This window comes from Kryptolebias marmoratus, linkage group LG16 (genome assembly GCF_001649575.2).
Source record: "Kryptolebias marmoratus isolate JLee-2015 linkage group LG16, ASM164957v2, whole genome shotgun sequence".
In the NCBI taxonomy this organism is placed as follows: Eukaryota; Metazoa; Chordata; class Actinopteri; order Cyprinodontiformes; family Rivulidae; genus Kryptolebias; species Kryptolebias marmoratus.
In genome coordinates, this window is record NC_051445.1 from 21,863,974 (window position 1) to 21,889,695 (window position 25,722).

A 25,722-nucleotide genomic window follows, 5' to 3' on the forward strand; every position below is an offset into this window, starting at 1 on the left:
TTGTGCTCTTTGAAGTCAGTGGGCTGTGACAGCTGTGTTAAACTGAGACGGCTCCAACGGTTCATCAGTTGTAGATGCACAGACAATGATCACCTTCCTGCAGCTTTCATCAAAACCCATCCAGTGCTTCATGAGATATTTTGTTAACAGATAGACACACAACCTCACACACATGCAGACACATACACAAATGATTTAACAAACTTAACACATACCACTAATACCTGCTGAACTAAATGTGTCGTTTGTTAGTGATTTAAGTGATATTTTAAATTATTGTAAACCACCAGGCCTGTTTCGCTTCATTTAACTGTAACAGATTCGCTGCTTCGTGCAGCGCCGCAGTTGTGGCCTAAACGCACAGAAAAAAATAACATTAAAAGGGACCTATTACGCAAAATTCACTTTTTGCATGTTTTTTACTTCCATTTGGGGATCTACTGCTTCTAAAAACAGTCCAAGCGCCAAAAAACCCCACAAACAAACAAAATAAAAAACACCCATCCATTTTTTGACAATAACTAAATGTTTTCTGGTGTCTGCAAAATGAACTGCTTTAAAAATCTCGGGATGACTGCGTCACAATCCTCGCAACCCCAAGCCAATCCCAGCTCCTCACCTAGCAACCACCTCGCTCGAAACAGGCAGAACTGATCAGGTGAAATCTCAATATCTGAGAATGATTTTGTGTAATAAATGTAATGAAGATGTTTTGTACTGCCCACAGACCTATCCTGACTTGTTCAAGGAAGCAGAATAAGTTCCCTTAACCCTCTGACTAAGCTTTATGTTCGGTGTTTACAGGAAACGACGACCCCAGCGCAGCGTGGCAGGGAAGTTCCGTCATTAGGAGGAGAAAATGGAGGGCGGCGTGCCGGCTCCATCCATGGCACAGCAGTCCATGAAAACCCTCGGCTGACCACATCGCCCACAGTTCTGCTTTGCATCCGTACACTCCGAACTTCACGGGAGGAAATTAAATTTCAAGGAGCACGTCCTCAATCCGTCCTCGTTCTCGCTCCTGTTTTTGCCTAGGCCTTTTTCGTTTACAGGGTTAGTAACGAGCACAGGCGTTAGTGGACGAACATCAGCCCGCCTCTCGCTCCTTATTGGTCAGGAAAAGAGACGCGCTCTAACTGAAGCTCGCCAGGTTCTGAACGAATCGATGCAACCTGCAGCAGCCGGCCCCAAACCTAATATTTCAGGAGCAGCCAATGGCAACCTAATGGAGTTAGAGGGGAAGCAAATTGCGGATGAAATAAGTGACAACCGGGCTTAAAGCAACAGTCGTTCATTTTACTGACGGACGCTGCAGTTTGTCTGAACCCAACAGGCTTTCCTGCGTCCTCCACCAGAGGCTCCAACGCTGAGTCACGAGGAGAATTATTTTTGTCCTTTACGCCAATAAAGGAGTACCTGTAACAATCTATAAAACCTGGATTTTAATGAAAGCTGCCTTCTTTCAGGGAATGCATATCACCCGCCGCCTTGTGCCCCAAAGTTGAAACATGGATGTGTGATCTGTACGTGTTGGGCAGGATTCTCTGCTACTGCTACACTGGCGATCTGAAATCGGGTCCTAACCTCGATCAGCTGGGTGACCATGTAATTGCTTGTGTTCCTTTGCCTGTCCCTGAGGAGAAAATCTCACAAACAACAGAACAGATTTGGATAAAACTCTTTAGAAAGTAACCGTCGGATGAACATCCACAACCTAAGTATTAACGTAACTTTCAAAGTCAACCCAGTTCAAGATGGCTGCCGCAGCCAATTGGCCTGCGCCGGCATATAAGTGGCTGTCGCTCAGTAAACTTTGCAGTGGACCACCATCCTGACAACACATCCTCTGAGTAAGTAAGTGACTACCTTTAGGAATCAATTCCAACATGGCGGATTCAACTGTTTGACCTTAGCCAACACAAAAACGGCTCCGACTCAGTCAGCTTCACACACACTGAGCTCACGTTTAGTGTGGCGGTAGCTGAGAGTCATCCCTAACACGTACCCTGAGCGCAAGCAGATCGGGTAAAGATCTCGTAATGTTGCGTAAGATGGCACATGGCACCGTGTTTAAAGGATCTGAGCCGAACGGATAGAAATCCGTCATTTCTCAACAGAAGAGGATCTTAGTTTGGATCTCTTTAAAGGCGGCGGGTGATATGCATTCCTTAAAGTTAGCTTGTCTTAATTTGATTTTTTTTTTTTTTGCTCTGGTTAGCTAGTGACCTACTTGTACAGAAACAAATACGTTCTTTTATTTAACGCTGTACACAGTCTGCTAACCACACCGGGAGATTTTAGGGCTCACTCTTTGATCCAAAAGTCTGGAGAACTAAATTCTGAGGTAACATTAAAATATAAAGTTATTTCATTGCTGCTCATAGTGGCTTCAGGTTGCACATTGCAGCTTTTAGTAAAATACAGTTTTAGGTAAAAAAAACAACATTTTGCTACTATCCTTTTCCCATTTAACACAATAAACTTTAATCTTTCTGCATTTTTCCCCCCCTTAAAAAGCCCAATATATCAGAACCGACATCATCAATGTTTACCTAACCTTGCTCTGCCACTTCCCAGCATAATCAGGGGCTCATATCCTAGGCACGTTAATATTAAATAACTCAAATCTATTGTTAAGTCTGATTTTTTTTTTCTTTAGTTGTGCACACACACACACACACACACACACACCACTATTCTCCTCAGTTTGAGTTTCTCAGAAGCATCTAAAAAAGCTAAAACAATAACTTTCATCTTGTGCTACAACAATACCCACAAAACACAGATTTTGGGCTGTTTTTTTTTAGAGGTGTGTGTTCAGCCAAATGAAATCTAATTAAGTGGTGTTCTCTGGTTTTCTTTGTAGCAGCTCAGACAGACTTTAATAACACCGCAAACCTCTCCAACGGAGCCTCACAGAGCGGTATCGACTCTTCCCTGAAGATCACTCTCCTTGCTCCTGTGAGACTGGTAATTTAATACTTCCTGTAAGGATTTGTCTAATAAACATACAACAACAACAAAAACCTCAGGAAAACACTAAATATGGGAGCAACTAAATCATTTTGGCTCGTATTATTAAAATGTGGGTTCTGCTTGATTTAAATTGTGTGTTTTGTTCTTTAAGGAGATGCTTTTTGCTTTTCTCCGCTGTTTTCTGACATGTCTTTCGAGGACCCAGGAAGACTTCTCTTCCACTCCTCCCATGTCTTCCTAAGAGCTTTGGTTCTGCACTTCTCTTCAAAAAGGCACCATTACACGGCAGGAATGGCACTAGAAAGAGGTTGTTTTTGTGATTTTTTTTGACCCTTGCATTCAAAGTATTCCCGGTAAGCGTTGTCAGATCATAGAGGTTCCTGCAGGAACGACCCCGTCCTGCTCTTCTGTCTCTTTCTCAACTCATCGCGCAACAAGTCCTGAAGGTTGGGACGCGCACGGCCAGCCCAAAAACAAATACCCCGCCCCACTGAATGAACGTCTGGTGCCGTGGAGTCAGCTCGGCTGCGATTCGAGAGGCCGAGAACAACAACCAGGAACTTCACATTGGAGCGTTCGTCGTCGTTTGAAGAGAGCCGACTCTGACAAATCCTTCTTCTTAAAGAGAGTCTTTAGTTTACACCCTGACTGCCTGTAACGAGCACAGTTTCATTCTCAAATACAGAAAAAAAACACACATGAATTCAGCGCATTTCTGAATATTCAATGGGTGAATATCAAGAATGAATTTGATCGTCCCATCCATCTTTTCAGCGTTGTTTTTTCTTAACCTCCACCTATCGCCTATAAAGATCTCATAAAACAACCTGTTTCACCTGTGTCACATGCTAATTTAACATATTTCCACTGTCGGCGATGATCCATCCTTAAGACACTCTCATTGGCGTGAGCGAGATGATGTCATGTATTCAACTAGTCCGGGTTACTAAAAGTACGCACCACAGACGGAAACACTGAGGAACGTCGACACGCCAATCACAGCCAAATCTAACTTTCTGCCAAATATCAGCTCGGCAGAGCCCGAGCCTCACCGTGGCTCCGTTCTGCTCCACTTTCACCAATAAGAACCACACGGTAACAGGTGACTTGCTAATCTTTTAAAGAGGCCTACTTTCCTTTCTAAGTAAATGGACTCTACTTGTATACAACACAATCTGAGTCCTTATTTACCCATCCACCAAGCACTCAAACACATCTCTACAAAGCTAACCTGAATCAGTCATTCTGTAGAGTCTAATCAGTGCTTTAAACTCCATTCGTACATCGATGAGGCAGTTAGCGGTCCAGTGTCTGGCCCAGGAACCCTTCATGTGGCAGACTGGTGGAACTGAACCTCCAACTCTCTCATTGGAGGACGACTGCTCTAACCACTGAGCCACAGCCGTCCCTCTCATTTAAGTGTCATTAATTGTATATCATTTTAAACTTTCAGTGAATGATAGTTTAGATGAGTGCAGATAACGAAAAGGTTGATTCAGATCATTTTAGTCTGCAGCGACAGTGTAAAAAAGGGAATCAAACCCTGCGCATGCTGTACGCTCCATGTAGCCTGATCTGTGTGTAAACGTGTGGTCACTCGTGTCGGTCGGACCCTCGCTCACTGATCCACTGAGACGGAGGATTTATCTGCTTTCCATCACCTCCCTTCCTGCAGTAAAGCCTTATTTGACGCCGAATTATCCAGTTGTATCAACATCTTTGCCGAGCGAATTTCCCTTTAAAAAGGGTTATTTTATGCTGTTTGGTGCTCTAAAGAGGAGCTTTTTGTGAAAAAAAATCTTTATAGTCCAAATTCCACAACAAAAGGGACTTCTTTTCTGTCACAGATTCCTTCTGGACTGACTGAAACACTGTGTTTAAGGTGCAGGCTTTTCCTCCTCAGATCACTTTTATATACATTTGGGTATATAATCTCTAGATCAAACAAAAAGAAGCATCGTTTCTTGTCCAATCAGCTGCAGAGTCTAACAAACTGGGCTTTTTGAGAGGATGTGCTGAAAGAGACACCTGCTCAGCAGACACCTATGGACAAGAGTACGTGACGTACTGTATGTACGGTTTGAGAAAAATAATGGGTTTTATCAACATTACAGGAAGTAAAGCTATTCAGTGGCTCCACTGTTTAAAAGGCGTCTTCTTTGAAAGCATCTTCTCCCTCACAGCCGGGTGTTTCGTTTTGCACGAGAAGGGACCATCATCGATTCCTGCCGTACGTGTGTGGGTGCAGGAAAAGACTGAAGACTGAAAAGCCAAACTAATTACAAAGAGAAGATCTTTTTATTTTACGAAGTGCTCCATGAAAACATCACCCCACTGTTACAGGCAGGAGCTACAAGATGGGAAAACCACCTGATGAATATTGAATGGATCTCCTCGGTGCCATCAAAGTCCTCTGAATCTTACCGAAGTTCTACGGTAAACCAGATTAAGCTCCTGAGCCCCTAAGTCAACACCCGGTGTCCTTTGCTATGTTCATTAAGGCCCCCACCCTTCACACAGGTTAACAACACAGAACAAAACCTCCTTCAGTGTGAAGGCACTCAGGATGCACCTACACTCTTAGTAATCGCTGTTTGCTGGGTCCCCGGGGCCCTCACCGCCCTCTACAGGTCCACCTGAGTGTGACTCTCTCAGTCATAGCCTCAATAATTCAATAAGGCTAGTGCAGCCAGTTCTGCTTCAAAGTTCTGGACAACCGAGTCACATGGCTGCCACCGCGGTGATAAACCACCACCACCTCGCTACAGAAGGCTCGTCCACGCTCAGAACCATCGTAGAGACACGTAACGGTACCCTGTGAGGCATAACGAGGGGCCCGCTGCGCTCTTCGTACACACTCGAAGTCCTCGCCAAGACCCTGCGAAGACAGTCCTCGCTGTTTTTGATTTTTACCCCGCAGTGTGAAGGCACTCCTCAAGTCCCTTCGCTTTGCCTGATATTCTGAAGAATTTTAATAACTTTAGAAGGGAAAAAGTACGATGATTCGGAGGCACAGAAAATTCTGGTTCATCGTCAGCATGGTGGTGGCAGCCGGGTGGAGCATGGTGGGAGTGGAGTGTGAAACAACGTGGCTTGGTTGCCCAGAATTTGAAGCAAGTCTGGCCACTTGTGTCTCGTTTCTAGGCTTAAACTAGACACACCTGGTGCCCGCCGGCTAACTGTGACTCTTCAGCGCGATGCCACACAGAACTAATATCCCTTTACGCCATTTTGCCTTGAAACGGTCGGGTTGTTAAGATCGGTCGCCGCTCCTTGACCTGCGGTCAGCTTCTCTTGGCCGCAGCCAGTGACGGGGAAGAGACGGCGAACCCAGACGGAGTCAGGCTGGAAAAAAAGGGCAGACGTAGAAAGAAGACGGGGTCTGCTTTGTGGAGCTCAGCCCCGCTGAGCCGGACTGGATAATGGACTCGTAATGGGCTTTTAGCTGTTGGACAGCCGAAGGTGGTGTTTGCCCTTCAAAAGGAAAAAAAAAAAAAAAAAAGCAGAGCAAACAGGAAGCGCATGGTGGAGACATCCTGAGACGCTGGACGGGTGGAGATGAGTCACGGCGCCTGGCGATGGCAGACCAAACCATGCTCCGACCGCTAATATACCAGTAAAAAAACAAAATACTCAGTGACCAAAGCAAACGGTTCTCCTTTGTGCCCCCTGGTTAATGATTGTAGCTTCATAACAACGAGTCAGAAAGTGATAAAAATATGATATCACCTACAGTAGGGACCAGTAAAACGTTTAGCACTTAGCAAACTGCATCTTCTGTCTTCACTAACAATATAAATCACTTTGAACATCAAACTAATCTCTCATCTGGCTTCACGTCCGCCGCCGTCACGATCACTTTGAACAAGAAAACAGGACAAACGAGCACGGCAAACACTGCAGTCAGGACGCATTTTTTATTAGACCTTGCTACTTTAGAAGACGACGCTTAAAACTGCAGGTGATGTTTGTCTGTTAGCAAAATATCTCATGAACCCGTGGAGGGATTTTAATGAAACTCTCAGAAAGTAATCGCTGGATTGACATCTACAACTGATTACCTTGTGAAGTCAGCCCAAGTCAAGATGGCCGCTACATTTCATCAGCCTTAACAAACGTATGAATGGCTATAGATCGGTCAATTTTGCAGGTACTGAGCTACAATTTGGTGTGATAGTAGCTGAGAGTTATCCTCAACAATAAACCCATCTTGCGAGATCTCACATGAGACGAGGTTTGACCAAAACTCTCTAAAACCTAGCTTAAAAGTGTGGAATAAAAGGCAAGCTGCCTGCACCCGAACGCGCCGTCGTCCCCACAGGATGTGAGGGGGGCGTCCGCTTTAAGTGGTCTGCTGTGTCAGAACCCGGGTTCTCTGAGGCTGCTCGGTGTCGATCAGCTACATGTGTTCGTGGCGTGGGGGACATTAATTACTGACGCCGCAGGAGAGGATCAGTCAGACGGGGTTCTGCACTTTCCTGCCAATAACCAGTGGACAACAACAAGAAGAGAGGGAGTGAGATCACCGCGCACACACTAAAAAACAGAGGTTCAGCCGGGCCGACGGTCGGATTTACGGGCCTGGCGTGATATTGACTCTATGAGGAGTTTCCATGGAAACGCAGTCAATTAGTGCTTTTCACTCAAAATGAAGTATCCATGATTCATTCTGTATTGAACCAAAACACTTTGAATCCTTTTCCCCCCTCAGACATCGTGTTGGCCTCATATTTGACTCCACAACACATGATCAGACTCTGGGACTTCACGCTTGATCTCGCAGCGCAGCAAACCCAAATCATCAGCTCTCCACCCCCGTGCTCATCAGTGTTCGTGTCTCACCATCCTGTCTCAGGCCAAGAGAACCAAAGTCTTGTTTCTTTAAATGCAACTTTGCAAACCTAAGCTGTGCCGCCATGTTTATTTTAGAGAGAAGAGACAATCTCCTGACCTCCACCTCAGATGATTGCTCCTGAGGAGATTAAAGCCATAACAGCTGTCAAAATACACAATTTTTCAATGTTTTCCATTTTAATCTTTTGTATACGTGTATTATCTACTATATATTTTTAAATAACACTAAATATGTATCATTCACTACCGAAAGTCCACCACATAGTTTGTAAAAAAAATTAGAGAAATCAGCAGTTTTGTTGGCAACAATTACCAAATACAAGTTATTTGTTTACATTCAAACACTGACGAGTTCACTGCAGACAGTCTCGGCGCCGGACAGAAATGGAGTCCGTGAAATAAGCAAACCATAAAATCAGAGACAGACGCCTAAAGTTCTTCTCTCTTCTTCTGAAAAGAAACGACGGCTCAGGCTGCGTTCACACCTGATAGTCCGGTAGACTCGGTTCTATCGGGGGACCAAAACTGAAACATTTGTTCCATTTTCAGCTGCTGCGGTTCTCATTCACTCTGCACAGAGTCACTTGAACCAAACCCTTTGAGCGACATGTTCCCCCCCCTCGCCTGTGGTGGCGCCGCACTGAGAACTACTGAAGGAAACAACAGGAAAAACCTCTGAAGAAGACACTGAGCGTAACTTCCTTCTTCTGGAAAAGGAAACAAAAATGGAGTGGCGTCAAATTTTAGAGGTTATAGGATTTTTGTTTTGTCTCCATGTCTGACCACGAGTCATTTCTCCCACTAGAGGGTTGGTTGTATTTACCCAGAAGGCTCTGTGCTATAAACCACTTCCTGCTTTTGGAGCGGTGTCTGGTCCGCTTGCGTTCACATATGCATTCGAACTGCGCCAGAGCTCACTTCAACCGAACCGAGACCGAGGTTTTTAGGTGGACCAGAGTTCGCTTTTTTGGTCCGCATCAGAGTTCGACTGCTCGTTCACACCTCCCCAAATAAACCGGACTTTCTAGGCAAACAAACTAGAGTTGAATTAAAGCAGATTAAACAGGGCTGCTGTGAATGCACCCTAAAAGCTGCGAGGACGTGTCGACAGAAGTGGAGTCATCTAGTTGGAGGGAGTTTATTCAATCCAACTTTATCTGAAACACCACAGTGCTGTACTGAGGCGATGAGAAAACACAGCTCACACAAGAGAGAAACAATAAAAAAAACACAAATAAATTCAAACCGAGGAACAAAAACACAATAAAATCTGATAAAACTATAAAAAACTTACAAGCTAAAGAAAAATCAAATAAAATCAATGTTTTTCCAAAGCATTAGAAGCCCAGGAATTCAGTTAAAGCTAAAGTTGAGGGTAAGATCAGATGAAACGAGCTGTGCTGAGAGTTTCTGGGCTAATTTCCGTAACTCAGCATCGAATTTAGCTGTAAACACATATTTTACAAACTGCCTGATGAGTTTGAGTGACGCTAACCCCCAAACGATCATTCACTGATGCATAAAATTGCATACTTTGACAGCTAATATGCCTTTACCTGCTGTCGTCAGCGTTTTGTCTACCTCTGAAGGATCTTCCTTCCCTTGGAAAGATAAACCCCAAGTTGTTTGGAAATAGCCTTAATGACCCTCTTTAGATTAATCTGCAGCAACGAGCGCTTCACTGCCAACATCCTACTTCCTCCTGCTGTGTGTAAACACTCCTGACGCCAGCAGACCGCTTCCAGGTGATCAGATAACTGAGGGGTTTGACTCTCTCAGCCTTTCAACTGATTTAGGAGCTCTTCTTTTTGTACGATGCACTCAGGTGTCATTAATATTTGTGTAAAACACTAAAGAGCCTAAAGAGTTACTCAACAGGTCTTTATTCTATAGATCACATCTGGCTGCCAGTGTGCAAAGAACCAAAAACAGTCCCTTCCTTCAGCCTGGGTGGTGGAAGGAGCTCATCAGAGTTCATGACTTCCAACAGGAAGTCTCTGAGACACTGTTGGTTGCATTTACAGTGTGTGTGTGTGTGTGTGTGCTGCTTAATTTATTATAAAGTCTTCTGTTCTGCATAAAGTAGAGAATGAATTTGATCCGAAAGTGCAAAGTTTTCAACAGGTTTGTTCCTTTTTGTTTACCTCCGGATTTACAAACTGTCTGAATCGTTTGCAGAGCATTAATCTCCACAAATAAACCGACTCGGTGCCAGCCTGCAGACTGCCTCTCTTGTCCATCGGACTCTGCCCTCCTCTGCTGAGAAACAGTACTACAAAGGCACTTATCTCTCTACCCCCCCGCCGTCCATTTTTCCACCACGCAACTCATCTGACTGTGACTCAAAAAGGAAAACCTTTGGAAACGGCAAGAAAAAATACAGAAAACTGTGCAGCGCCTCTCAGATTTTCTCATCACGAGGACCGCGTGGCCTCCGAAACCCATTTCGTTTCCTTCAGCGCCGGTGAAAGGTAACTTTTCAGCGGCCAGCCCGCTCCCAGCAAATGTCACACCACGGATTAGCAGCCTGTGAGTCAGAGTGGCGAGGGAGAAGCTGTCATTGCTGTCAAAGAGGGGGAAAAAAAAAACACGATAGTGAGTTAAGATGGCTCGAGTTTTGAATTTGTGCTGTGTCAGTGCGAGTTTACAGCTGGGACTTCAGGTTTCTCCGTCCTCAGAGCTGCTCGCTGTGCTCTAAGACTAAACTTTCACCGAAGCCGGGTGGTAAAACACCAGATTACTGCATTTCGCCACGTCTGTTTCGCGTTCCACGCCGTTTCCTGCTTCAAATGTGCCTCTACTGATAAGGGAAAACGGGTGCAGATGTCAGGGTGAGCGGTTATTATTATGCATCGTGATTCAAATTCGCAGCCATTTCTTTGACGTCTTACCGAAAACTTCATCCTGTGTTTCAGGCTCTGCCGCTGTTCCTGCCGGCTCCGCTTCCTTGGGTTTGGGTGACGAAGCCTTTAATAAGAACACAAAAACAGATTGAAGAGGTGAGGCGCTGGGTGCCATGGCAACAGAGCAAAGACAGAGACCGACAGACAGACAGGAGGAGGAGGAGGAGGAGAATCCATACAGATCTCCACAGATACCTGCTCAGACGTGAGCTGGAGGACCTCATTAGTGCGTAACGCTGCTAAAATGCGTTCGTCTGCCAATCTGAGGAAGCCTAATCTGACGCTTCGCCGGGTTTGGATGCTAAAACGACGGCCCGGTGTTTCCACATGGGATTCATGGCAGAAGCATCCAACTCTGGCTGCAAGAGCTGCCTTTAAACTAATACTGAGATCAAAGCTGTCCTTTCAGACGTGATCTGCACAGAAACAAACACGGAAAATATCACAGGTGTTTGGGATTTGGATGGATTTTATAAAAATATATATATTCACCCGTACGTGTTTAAGCTGTAATGTTGAAATATGTGAAAATACAGTTTAAATGACAGAAATTTGCTTTTTGTACGTGGAAAGACAGCTGAGTTATATTTAGAGATGTAGCAGGATTTCACTAAGAGTTATTTGATCAAGCTGATAATAAACTTAAGTACAAGCTTCACTTTCTGTTTACAAATTTAAAGGTTTTTATTAAAAAGGGAGCAAGGAATGTTGGACCTGAGCACAACGCTTGTATACTGTGTAATATCTGTAAATATACCGTATTGTCCAAGTCCTGGATTGTACTGCAATGTACTACGTTATACTGTACTGTATTGTACTTTGCTGTACTGTTTCATACTACCTGGGAAACAGCACCAGCCACAAACAATCTCCCCGTGTTCTTTAAACATTTGGACAGTAAATTTTATTTGGATTCTGATCAGTTCGGTCATTTTAGATCAGTTTGTTTGCTGACAGACGGACAGCTTCTTTCACTATGAACATTTTTCAAAAGAACCATATATTTTTGTTAAACAGTCACGGTTAGTTTCACAGCTGCTGATGGAGCAGCAAGAAGGTTGTTGGTTCAGAACCGGGAGCAGCTTGCATGTTGCTTCCCTTCTGCCATAAACTGCCCTCAGGACTGTGTGTGTGTGTGTGTGTGTGTGTTACACTTACAGTATGTTGACACTTTGAAAGGAGTCATTTTTTTATCAATGATATCCTGTTTTACTACAGTAAGTGGTGATTAAATATACAGAAGTTTTATCCGAGTTCATAAAATACACATTTAATAAGCAGAAATCATTTGTAATTTTAGGCCCAAGTTTGGTATCAGAGAAGCTTTTTACCATATACTGGATATTAGTAATGTCAAAACTCTAATAAGTAGATTTCTTTTTACTGAAAGCTGTAAAGTTTTATGGAAATCCATCTTAAACGATGACATCCTGAGTGCTTCAGGGTAACAGCATCTTTGGTTCCATTAAAATGCTCTTCATCCTGATGACATCTGTTGGAAATCATAAAAGCCAGGATTTCTACTGTTCCTTTAGTTGCTGTCACAACAAAACGTAAGAGGAAATGAAGCATACGCTACAACGACACAAATCGTGAAGTCGAACCACACATGCCTGCAGTTTATTTGTCTCTCTTTGCCAAAGTCAGTGACGGTTTGTGACAGCTGAGAGCAAACAGGAAGCACGTGTTCCCCGTTTCAGGCAGAGCCTCAGCTGGATTTAAGACGTATAAAACATGGGACTGAAACCAACACGGGCTGAGTCACGATCAGCTGCTTCAAAACAGCCCAAGCATGTGCATTTATTTATTTGATATTTTATTTTAATCTTCAGCGTTTCATAAGAAGCTCCTCCTGGTCTCAAAGCATGATCGACGTCATGTTTTACCCTCCCCCTTCTCCACTCCTCGGCGGGGCTGTCGATCACAGAGGCTCACAGTTCAACAAGTGATGTGCAGCTGTGACGCCATCTAAACATCTGAGAGGAAGAGGAGTGTGATGAGTGTGACTTACTCATGCCAATCATGTAACGGTCCATAAGTGTCATGCTTTTAAAACTTCCTGCCTTTTTTTTTAATAATCTAAACCAATTATGCACACAGCTCCGATACAGTCTTAAGGAAGTGTCTTCAGTTAGACGCTTTCATTTGGACAAATCCAGACGAGTGGGGGACGTTGTGTAAAATGTATCTAAACAACAGAATGCCATGATTTCCAAAATCTCAGGAACCCATATTTTATTCACAGTGGAACATAGTAAACATATCAAATGTTTCAACTGAGAACTTGTACCATTTTTAGAAGAAAAAAAAACACTTTTTGGCTGTAGAAGGAAGAACCAGCTGAGGAGAATTTTGCATTTAATTAAGTTAATTAGCAACAGGTCAGTGAGAGGACTGGGGATAAAAAGACCATTTTAGAGGCTGAATCTCTCAGAAGTAAAGATGGGCAGAGGTTCAGCAGTTTGAGAGAAACTGCAGCTAAAAATAGTGGAATAATATCAGAAAAATGTTCCTCAATGGAAAATTGGCAAGCCTTTAGATATCCCATCATCTACAGTTTATGATTTAATCAGAAGGTTTCAGTAATCTGTAGGAAGGACAAAGGATGAGGCTGAACGTCGACATTAGGTGCTCCTGATCTTTGGGCCCTCAGGGGCCTTCATTAAAACCAGGTCTGATTCTGTTCTGGACATGAGGAACACTTCCACAGATCACTGTCAGTAAACACAGTTCACCCTGACATCCACTAATGCTGCTTAAAGCTCTATCAGACAGAGAAGAAGCCAGATGTGAACACCATCCAGGAACATCTCCTCTGAGCTACAGATCATTTCAAACAAACTGAGACAAAGAGGAGAACTGTTCTGTGGTCAGAGGAGGTCAAATCTGAAATCCTTTTTGGAAACCACAGACGCCTCCTTACTACAGAGGAGAGGGACCATCCAACATGTTGTCAGCTCACAGTTCAAAAGCCTGCCTCTCTGATGGTATGGGGGTGCATTAGGGCAGCTTACACACATCTGGAAAGGCTCCATCAGTGCAGAAAGTACGTACAGGTTTTACAACAACATGTACTTCCAGAAAACATCTTTTCCAGGGAAGGCCTTCCAGAGTTCAGATACAGACTGCATCCATTCACAGAAGAAGAGTCCAGGAGCGGAGCTGACCTGCCTGCAGTCCAGATCTCTGAAGAACCAAAAACATTTGATGCATCACAAAATAAAATATTGAACAAAAACAGACCCAGGAGTGGTGAAGCTAGAATCCTCTATCAGACCAGAACAACTTTAAATTGGTACAGTTTCCTAGTTTTAACATTTGATATGTTTACTATGTTCCAGTCTAAACAAAATATGGATTTATGAAATTTGCAAATCACTGCCTTCTGTTTTTATTTTAATTTTTCACAACATCCCAACTTTTTCAGACCTGGAATTGTACGTTGTAGAGGCATACTAAAACAAAAAGTGAAATCTGCCACCCTAAAGCTTCCATTCTGATTGCATTCCTACAGTCTGGCACATGCAATCTTTCTGTCTCCATCATGTAAGCGCTAAGCATTCATCTTTTGTTGGATTTTGTTCACGCGCTCCCACGCACAAAGGGGGACAGCTTGCTTATCTCTCTTGGCAGCCTCGCGCTTTTTTTTTTTTAGTTTTTTTTTTTAATGTTTTATCTGGACCGGGAAAAACAAATCCACAAGCCAAGAGCTGAGCCACCAGAGGCCGGACGTTTCCTCGAACGATGACATCTGTGGGCGAGGAGACGGATGGGTAACTGGCTCCTGGACTCTAGAAAAGAAACAAAAACACTTGGCTTGTGTCTGAGTCTGCGTGAAAGAGCGAAAGCATCAGCGCCGCGTTAACCCCGAGCACCAGAACGCTGAGGCGGACAGTACCTGAGATGTGTCTGGACTCATTAGGACAAAAACAGATCCTCGGCGGGCCGGAGGATTGGCCCGCTGCTGGTTCTGCTGTCAGCGGTGGCATTATTAGAGCCTGGGTTACAGGTAGCTGCATCATCTGATGGAGCGGCGTGTAAAAGCAGCTCAGTTCGAAGCTGCTGCTCTCCCCTGACCTACATGGGGCTTTATTTTGTATTCATTCTAACCTGGATTATATTAAACAAGCTAACGAACTGTTACTTTAGCCTGCAGGTTATTTGCTGGCTTACATATATTAGACTGGAAATAAGACTGTTGAGGCTGTGCTGTAATATAACCAGGACAAGTCTTGATTTTTAAGACATTTATATAAGAAGACGCTCATTTCAAGACTTGGAGAAATGTTTCTGATCCTCTTCATCCATTAGAAGCTCTTATTGTCTCCTTGAACGCAGCACCAAGACATACAGACAGGTTTTATGCTACTGATGTTAGCTGCCTGCTGTTAAATGTGAAAGGTGGGAGATTTTTGCTCATGTCTGTGTGTCTGTGTTAGCTTAATATCTCATGAACCACTGGATGGACTTCAATGAACCCTGCAAAAAGTGCCGAGTGCAAATTTACAACTGATTAACATTAAGAGTCGACCCAGTTTGAGACGCCTGCTGCAGCTAAGCGACCTTAGCGAGCACAGAAACGTCTGTAACTCGACCAGTTTGACAGATATAGAGCTAAAATCTGAGGTCACAGTAGCTGAGAGTCGTTCATAACACATACTTGGAGCTTAAACAGATCTCACAAGAGCTCGCATGAGATGGCGCAGAACGTTATTTTTATGTCTTGACCAAAACACTAATCCCTTCTCATCATATAATGATCCCAGTTATTCTTAATAAGCCACAGGATTACAAGATGTCCGCACTGACCATCGAGCTACCATAGCCCCTGCTCACTACATTATATGTAATTATGTAAAATGTATTCTAATATATAGTATAATTTATGTATATTTATAGTTTATTACTGTTTTAAACCAAACTGCCAATAACCCTCTCTTGAATAACAACCCATGCATGTGCAAACAACACAAGAACATTGTCTTCATGAATATTTCTTTCACAGAAAAGCTATGAGTCACGTTGGTCCTGCATTCCTCTGTCCATGAGGTGAGACATCAGGTGGGACGTTTGTTTCCAGATTCTGATTCTGTTTTAACAAGGTGCTGAAGTCTTCAAGACAAACAGAGTCGGGGTCTGCTTGGCGCAGGTTCTTCCAGCTGGGATCCTTTCTCAGGCTCTCACAATGTGACACGACTTCCCCGGACCGGGTCAGGTTGAAGCTGCAGGTCTTTTTCGCTCGACTGTTAGAATCGCAGACATGAAACCAGCGCCGTTTCGTGTCCAGTCCTGCTTCAGACTCTCAACCACCGAGCCAAGACGCTGCCAGCATGACCTCGCTCCCGAAGTTACTGCAAAATCCCACACAACCATGCTTCAGCCCACAGAATGGGAGCTTGCTGCATTATTCTGTCTAAAGACCTCGCTAAGACCCTGCAGAAACCATCCACTAAATACATTATTACTTTTTGGACGTGGGAAAGAAATGTTTAAAACCACCGTGTAGTGAAACCGCTGCACGCTGCTGCTGATCGTTGGGAACCGCTGCTCTAAAGGCCACTGGATAATAACTTTAAGAGAGTGTCTGGATTTGTCTTTTTTTTTTTTAACCATTCGTGTCGAACCTGTCAGGCTTCAGGAAGAAGCAAAGCTGCTGAAGAAATCCTGAGGCCGGCGTAAATATGGAATGATGAATGTTTCGTTTGCTCTAACGTACTGTAAGCTCCAACCCGCAGAGGTGAGGGCGAACTGGGTCGTGTTCTTTGTTCAGTTTAGTCAGGATTTGAATGTTTTGTGCTTCCTCAAGCGTATATCAGCTACAAGCAGCTTTAACTCTCCTATTTAGATGTTCAGAGACACAACTAAGTCGGATAAGCTAAATATCGCCTCATGAGACGCACAATCCTAAAGCAAGCGTCTGCTGAAGGTTTCACTTATTTGTAATGGTTAACGGCAGATAGCTTCACAAGTGTGCATGAGCAACGATGAGACACCATTGATCGTACTTAGGTCGGAGTGTCTCATCTGGTCCTTTCCCAGAGCTGAGACGAACGCTCGTGAGTGTGCTTGTTTGGCTGATGGCGGCCACCTCAGCCGCACTCAGCCCTCCGAACCGCATTCAGAACCAGACCACCGGGTGGGGCTCCCTGCTCCCGAGCCGCTCCTTACATCTGAGTGCAGAGAGAGGTGAAGAGGAATCCGCTGATTTGAACCCTTTTCAGCCGCCTGGCCAATTGACATTGACATTTTCAAAAAGGGACTCAAGTTCGTCTTCCTGTGTTTCAGTGACGAATGTGCAGTTCAGCGTTTCATCCCGTCCTCCTCCGACGAGATGAAGGCTGAACGGCTGCCGCACAACTCATCTAACCTCATCGCTGTGATCTGAAAGACACCGAGCTGACCGTGGACTGGTTGCTCTAAGAGGCAAGGACTTCACAGAATGTCAGATAATTTGTTCCATATTTGTAATTTGGGCCCAAAAATGCAAGATAAGAAAAAGAAGCAACACAATAACCTGAAGATGCAGTTGTTTTGCAGCACCATGCAAAGTTAAATGCAATATGGAAAATATAGAGGGAAAAAAACATAGAAGAGGGGGAACAAAGTTAAAGTAAATTTAGCCTAAACAAAAGTAAACTGTTACAGGAATGTATAAAAATCACAGATTAGGCTTGTTGTGGTGCTTAGGCATGGGGCAGATACTGGTTTTAAGGGGCAGCAAACCACCGTTTTTAAATCGCTAACATCTGCCATGTCCCTCCAGTGGTTTAAACGAAATGCAGACGTCATAATACTGCCTGTGTGTGTGTTTTAGCACAATATCTCATGTCCCACTGGGCAGATTTCAATGAGACTCTAAGAAAGTTATCCCTGGATGTACGTCTAAAAATGAATGACTTCTGGAGTCAACCCTATTCAAGACAGAATCACAGCTAATTAACCGTATAAAACCCAAAAATGGTTATAGCTCAGTCAATTCTAAGGATATTGAGGAAAAATCTGGGATGGTAGTAGCTGAGAGTCGTCTCCAACATATTCTCTGAGCTCAAACAGATTGCGTGAGATCTTGCTTTAAAACTTTGCCATACAATGTCATCGGCAATATGCATTCAAGGGATGTTACTTCTTTCGTTTTAAAGGGAGGATGACTGCGAACACACTTGTCTTTGTTCTGATTTATCTATAAGTCATAATAAAACTGCTACACACGACTAAAATAATAATATTAACATTCATTTTTGGAATTTTAGTGGGCAACATCCTGGGGTACTGTCTGTAAAAGCCAGGTTTGTGGAAGTGCAGCTTGGATTCAGACGGTTCAGCCTCTCCAGACGGAGCTCACACAGAGACGCAGCAGACACAGGAACAGGCCTGCTGAGTTGGTCACAATATACAAAGTGCTCTAATTGGTGGACCTGAGGCTGGGGGTCGAATAAATAAGCCTCAAGCTTCCCCGGCTGCAGACTGGGGTCCTCACTTAAAGAGGTCAACACGAAGCAACGCATAAAAGCCGAACTGGCGCGCTAACACCGATGGTTAGGTTTCACTGCCACCTAATTTATGGTTTGATGCTGTACCGAGCACAACACACACACATCTGCTTTGACAAGATTAGAAAAATAACAATAATTACATTCGATGTATAGCTGTTGCGATAATTTCCCAGTTTGTGCAGCCATGATCTCTTTCATCCATCCATTTAGCCGTTTTGTTCCAGGTCTCTAGCGGCCACTGGGCAAATTTTCTCTTTTAGTATTTTTAAATCAAATTTTATTCTGTGAATAAAAGTTGGATTTTTCAAAAATACTTGACATCTTCCAAACTGCATTTGGAAATAGGATCAGCATGAATGTAAATTAAAGACACGCAGCGAAGTTTCACCAAACAGGACCTGACATTTACAAGGTCCTGTGCTTGACGTCTGGCAGCCTTCAGGTCTTTCAGTCTAGTTTACCGACCACTATAGGGACCAGAAGACATGCTGTCAAAACCATTTCCATGACCTCACATTTTTTGTAGCTTTTAAATGTTCTCCAACTAGTTATTTTCTACCTTTTACATATCGACTACCCTGCCAGGGCTGAAATGATTCACCAAGTAACTTGAGGCAAAAATCTTTGATCCGATTGGAGCTGCTGCGAATAGTCGGCATAAGTAATTACATCGATTATGATGATTTGTCAGCAATAATACTTTTTTAGGAAGAGCAGAAGTTTTCAAAGACCAAAGGGATCTAAAGCAGTGCGGTGCAAACTTTTTGACACCAAAATCGTCGAGCTGAAAGTACTCACGGACCACAAATTCTGCTTTTTGGTGAAGGTCAGTAAAGGTTTGAGGTCCTTTTAACCATGAAATTAGAAGGAAAAATAATACACATGGTTAGTTAGAGATGAAAAGCTTGTATTGCACCTAATATTGCACATTTTGAGAAGCTTGTTTTCACCCAGTTATCTGTTAAACCTAAAATATTTTAAAAATATATTTGCCATCTACATCAACCTCTAAGCCAGCTGAAAGAATAACCTCTCCCTCTTTCTGAAGGGAAAGCCATGTTCCTGTTTCACAGGGACACTTATTTCTGTTGGACAATATGCTAATGCTACGATACGTGCAATGGAAGAAAGAGGAAAGAAAAAATTTGCATCATGTGACTGAGAGACGACTTCACGACTTCTCATGGAGTCTGACAGCAGCTTCAGAGCATCTGTGCTGTGATGAGGAGCTCTCCTGCCTTCAAACAGAATCAGTCACAGAACAAGATGGTTTCAGGTAAATGAAACCCAGCCACAACATCACCTGATTAATTACCACCTGCTGCCGACGGCAGAGCGATAAGCTTCTTTGCACGTGTCTGTGTTTGGTAGTACCGTTAGCTGAATGTCTCGTGAACTAGAGGACAGATTTTGATAAAACTCTCAGAGAGTGATCACAGGATGTACACCTGTCAATTCCATCCAAGATGGCCGCCACAGCTAAACAACCTTAGCCAAAACATTCAGCCAGTTTTATAAATATTGAGCTCAAATTGGGTGTGGTAGTAGCTGAGCATCATCCCCAACACATTAACCAAGCGCTACACGTTGCTTAAATGTTCGCTGTTAGAGTCAACTCTGTCTGTCTGTTAGCAAAATATCTCTCGAAACACTCATTTTGTGACATCTCCCAGTTTCACATGAAATCAATGATAAGGGCATTTATGAGGTTCAAAGAAAATGGCGGTAACTTTGCCTCCTTTCAGCATGAAATAATTTAAGTTTAAAACTCTGGCAATGTGCGTTCCTTCAAGCAGCGCCAGGCCTTTATTTATCCAATAAATATAAAATATTCAGTAGCTTATATGTTATCATTCTGTTTGGGATTTTACCACATTTCCTTTAAAATGAATGTTGAGCATAAAAAGGAAGTCGCTGGCGTTTCCACGAGCTTCTTTGCTCTGTGGCTGTGTGTTTGCCGCGGCGGTGAGAAATACTCAATCCAGGGGTGTGAAGGTGCACGGGGTCTGGGCCTGGAGTCCACACACTGATGTTTGGGATGCGTTCGACGTCAATTCCACTGTCGTCGGATGAGACGTCTCACCGCGAGGCGCCGCCTGAGCCGATACCTGCGGTGCGCTGCAGGTGGATGCCACGTCAAACGTCGCTTCTGCAGGATCCGATTTGATTTGATTCTTTTGATTTATTGCAGCGAAAACACTAAAAAAATTAGGTTTGCAGCCCAAGATGGCATTTAAAGCACCACGCTTGACGACGAGGAGCTATTTCATTATTCCGCTCGCCTTTTTTCTCGCACACCGAGTAAATATCACTTGAGTTTTAAAAAGCTCCCCTTTTTTATTTATTTATTTTTTTCATTTTAAAATCTCAGTAGGAAAAAGGACAGATTGGGCAGGCTGCACGACGAGCGCAGGACTTAGTCGCACTCCCGTTGGGAAGTATCACAGCTTGTGATTACTTTCTGTAGCAGCTGAGAGTGTTTCACGTCTTCTCTCTAAGTAAAAGAGTAATCTTTTTTTTTGACATTTATTTCAAGCGTCTCTTTATATTTCGATGATGTCGAGGTCAGGGGACGTTAAAAGGCAATGGCACAAACCCCCACTTGGAGCCTTTTAAACCTCCACATTAGGTATTATTAGGAGTGTTTCGGATCAAAAATCCAGTTTTATAACATCGTCTGGACGAACACTCGGTTCTGATAGGCTGCAGGCTGCTCATCAATTCCTGATAACCGAGCCCGGCTGAGGAGTGAAAATGTTCACCGTTTGTAATCAAAGCGCCGGACCAGCCTTAATCGTCAGCGTCGGGTTCCTGCGAGCAGCCAGACGTTGAAACAAATGCAACGTGCACGGCACAGAGCGGCCTTTCAGAGCCTCGCCCGCCGACACCGCGGGATGGCAGCTGAAACACAGGCCGCAACAGATACCGCCGCCGCTCTGAATTCTCCATCTCTCATCAACGATCGTCTCACTTTCTGCTCGCTGCTCGCTCATGGCAGCTTTGTCTCGATTTAAAGGAAAAGGCATGTAACTACAGCAGCTTCTGCCACTTATCTGCCGTTAAAAGCCACCGACGGTCGTTGTCGTTTTACTTTCAGGACAACATTTCCCACTCTGTTTCTGCTACTTTAATTCTCCCTTTGAAGGATTTCAACCCTGTAAATAAAAGTCGAAGTCCTGAACATGCTGTGATACGACATGATCATCTCAGGTCCAACCCAACTCAGCAGCAGTTTCCAGCAAGCCTCTCGTTTTCATCCAGGAGTCGGTCCAGCCTTGCAGTTGGACTCCGCTCAGATTTTATTGCTTGACCCTCCTGAGGCCTTCGGGTCAAAATGACCCAAAAATACAAGGGGCTTCTCTACCTCTCTTCATCTCTCTTTTAAGAGCTTCAGGAGGGTTAAGGCTGTGGCTGTAGGAGACTAGTTGGCGACACAAAATTGCGAGGAAATAAGCAAAGTTTCCATCAGAGACTCACGGAATTCTGGGTGTTTGCGAACTAGCAACCAGCAAGCCATGTGGTCAAGCTTTGCAGAGCCAATCTTTGAAGACCTACTTTCGGGTGCACAGCTCGCAAAGCTGTGTTATTGGCTGTGCACATCATTTCACTGCCCACCTCTGACAACTTTGTACCTGGGCGGCTGTGGATCAGTGGTTCGAGCAGTCGCCCTCCGATGAGAAAGGTTCAATTCCTGGCAGCAGTCACACGTCGAAGTGTCCCTAAGCAAGACACTGAACCCCTCTGATGTGCCCCGTACCAACTCTGGGGCTATTCTGGGAGAAAATTTGCCAGACAAATCTTTTGTACACGTTTAAAACTCGAGCAGCAAGACAGTGAACCTCTGTGACTCACGCCAGGAAAACCAGAACCCCTTCGACCGTTTTGAGACACTTCGAAGGCTCCCCTGCGAATCCTGTTCGCCGACTAGAATCGCCAACAACAGCTTTCATTTCCACATGACGCTGCTGTTCCAGCAGAAATAAGATATTCCTGCCAGAAGTGCCCCAGTTTGCATCAGAAGAGCTGCAGCTGGCTTCACATTTAAAATAATAAACAGAGCTCACTTGAGCCGCTTAGAAAATGTAATATTGGAACTGTTTTAACACAGTCGCAAACCAGTTTGTGCTTCGCCCCACTCGGGAGGAGCTGTTAGCTCAGAATTTAACTTTATCTCTATAAACTGAGGCAATTTAAAGAGCGATGTGCAACAGGGAAGATATTAACTGTTCATAACCTTTCTGCAGAAACCCACTTCAAAAGGTTTGATCTATCCCTTTAAATTTATGACAACGATGTCAGTAAGCAGGACATTGTTCTGACCAGATGAATCATTTTATTACAAATAATAATTCTGAAAAACTCAGGTGTCTTAGAATGGCAAAACCTTTCCATTCTACACTTAGGAGACTTATTTTGTGTTTGATTTTCCTACTGATTTACATGAACAGACATTTTGAACATTTGACAATTCAGTTTGGTTTTTTTTATGTACCGTAAAAAACCTAAAGTGAAGGCACTGAGCCGGTTTCATGTGGGCTTCCTGGCAGCAGAATAACGTTTCAGATCAATGGAAGATGAAAAGCCTGGCAGAATATCTCTGCTGAGGTGCAACAGATGACGTACAGCTAGAGTTCATGACTCCGACAGCAGCATCTAAAACACGACCTGCCTTCCCCTGTCACGTTTTGTTCCTGTTTGCCTGTCGCCATGACAACCGCCTCTTTCCCCAGAGGAGCTACCAGGTCAAGGCAACACAAGGAGTAAACAGCTGATAAACAAAATGAAAAAAAAAATACATTATAGCAGAAAAAAACCCAAAACGAAACAAGAAAAGAAATATTGCTTTGGTGCAACATGGCGCTCCATCAGCTCTCCTACCAGCTCCACGCCTGACAAATTAATCCACTTCTCCCGAATCTGCTCTTCTCCCTCCAGAGTGTGTTTGGCAGGCGAAGGAAACAAATGATATGTGAGCTGAGCCATCAGCCTCCCCGCTGACTCGGACTCCCCTGTTCCCCACATGATCGCTGCGCCAGCCAGGCAGCGAGCCATAAAGCCAACCACACAGCAAGCCCGCAGGTTTACGCAGCTACCCACAACTTCAGGAGCCGTCACTGAAGAGCTTCTGCTTTCTCGCCTTCGTCTCTAAACATATCTGAATATGACTGCAGCCTTGGTCATAATAACAAAAACTAATGGCATCCAATGCAATTTTGAAAAAAACAAAAAAACCTTGGGCTAAAAGAGCTTGAACAAATCTGGGGTTAATTACATAATGTTGCTCAACGACGCTGCTGGCCCAGTTTGGGCCCCGGCTCTCGTCCACGCCTGGCTAAAAGGAGCAGCGTCTGACCTGTGAGGTCTGCGCGCAAAGAGACGCATCAGGACTGGAAATGTTTTTGTTTTATATAATTGCTGCCCAGTTGGAGTCAGACATTTTCAGTCAAGTGCTGCTTGAAGAGATACTTTCTATTCAAACAGCCTTTTGTTGGAGCTGACAACTCTGCTACTTGTGTGAAACAAAAAAAAAAGAGCCAGAATCATTCAAACAAGGTACTTGAAGTAGTGTTTTTGTTACCTTTTTAGTACCATTTCTCTCTTACACACTAACTACAGCTCCCACTGCTACATTTGGGGACCAAAGCCTGGTCCTCGTATGTTCAAACACCATTTTTGGGTTTAAGGTGTGAACTGAGTTTAGGTTAGGGTCCGGTACGAACTGGTGATGGTTAGATTTAGGGTAAGGGTCGGGGTTAGGCTTCAGAAATGAATGAAAGATGAATGGAAGTCGATGCACGGCCCTTATAAGGACAGAAAAACCAACGTGTGTTTCCTGATTTTTCCATTGATTTTAAACTACAGAGTTTTTATTATTTTGCAAGTTACGAAGCAGAGCAACCAAACTATTTTTCTATGTAAAAACACGTCTCTGTAAGTGGGGGAAAAAATTAGATATGTTTCAGTTTTAGTTTCCTGAACTCTTCGGCTCTGACCGAAGTTTGTTGTGATTAGTTGATCGTCGTTTCTCAAAGGAGGCGTTAAGCCGACTAACCAATCGAAATAACTGATTTGTTTTTGTGTATAAATATCTTGCAGATATTTAAGCGCCTTAATAAAGCACTGAGCATCCTGCTGATCCGAAGCAGTTTCTGCTGTGTATTTGTTCAAATAATTAAAATTGTGGATTATTTTCTTTTCAGTTGTGGAAATGTTATTAATCCAACACATTAGAAGAGGCATTTTATGTGTTTACATCATAAAACATGGAATTCAAGATAATAAAAATGTAAAAAAACAGAATTTGGGTGAAATATAACCCTATTTTCCCTGCAGCAACGTCGTGTTCTTCTATTTTTCCAGCTTTTAACTGTAAATTCTCTCCTTCATCCCATTTTCTTTAAATGCAGTAAGTTCTTCTGACACTTTTTTCCACTTGTTAACCTGTAAAGCAGAAAGAAAACCCTCTCCATTAGCAGCAGTAAAGTGCTTCTATCTGGCTTCGATCCAAATTATTGTTTTTAACAGCAAAAACGACCACTTTAGTTCAGATAAATGGACTTCCGCAGTAATTATTGGGTAGCTGAAGTGAGTTCTTCTAATCTGAGAAAGTAAAATGAGACGTGTGGCTGAAGAGGAAGTTCGGTGTCAGCTCCGATCTCACCATCATCTTTTTACTCTGTCCGGCTGCGATGGGCTCTTCATTACCGGAGCGAGGCCTGTTCAAGGTGATTTTCAGGGCTTTATTATCGAGCCCGGCTCAAGAAACCACGCAGGGACGTCAAGCTTGAGGTATTGCCATGGCGACGTGTTGGAAGGAAGTTGGAGGCTGAGTATTTTGACTGCTTGAAAATGCATTGTGTCAAACATCATCCTCGAAAAGTTCCCTGCAATTTAGTCTGAGCAGCAGAACTGTGAAAAAACGGAGTAATAAAAGTGTCCGTCGGTGTCAGATTTTCACATTAAATGCTTCAGTCGTCCTAATGGAAATAATGATTACAAATTATACAGGCTCTTACAGCTTTACAGTGACATTTCCAGTTAAGTAGGTGCTAAAATACAGGCTGCAGTCCCAAATTTTTACAGCATTTCCACATCAGCCCTTCTCCTTTTACAGGAGGAGAAATCGTCCTTTGAGTCCGGACATCGTTCATGGATTGCTGCCTCATAATACGTTTGTGAGAGGAGTACAAAGTGCCGCCTGTGGCAGCGTGAGACGCACAAAAACCTGGATTTGTGACTTGAGAGCGGAGAGTTGTAACCAAGAGCACGTGGAAGTCAGAAACATGACAGTCATCCCGTTGACTGACATGCCGGAGAAATGTTAATTGGAAAGCGAAGCCCCGTCAGTGTGGACTCCCAACATGCATGCTGTGAAAAGGGTGAGCAGCCTCGCTAAAAGCTCAGCAACAGCATTAAATCAGCAGGAGGGAAGGAGGCTGACAGGAGCGGTGCAAAGTCCTGCTGATAAAAAGCCAGCGCTCACGTTGATAAGGGTT

The 25,722-nt window shown here is 43.8% G+C and overlaps 1 protein-coding gene across 4 annotated transcripts in view; it reads right to left on the reverse strand.

Annotated features, from left to right (window-relative positions):
• The window catches only part of LOC108232283 (myelin basic protein), a 64,406-nt gene that overhangs the window by 12,891 nt on the left and 25,793 nt on the right, over positions 1 to 25,722 (reverse strand). For all 4 annotated transcript variants that reach the window (XM_025004576.2, XM_025004574.2, XM_025004578.2 and 1 more), the window contains exon 3: positions 10,722 to 10,797. In XM_025004576.2, coding sequence (XP_024860344.1) covers positions 10,722 to 10,797 — 76 coding nt within the window. The remainder of the gene's footprint in view (positions 1 to 10,721; positions 10,798 to 25,722) is intronic.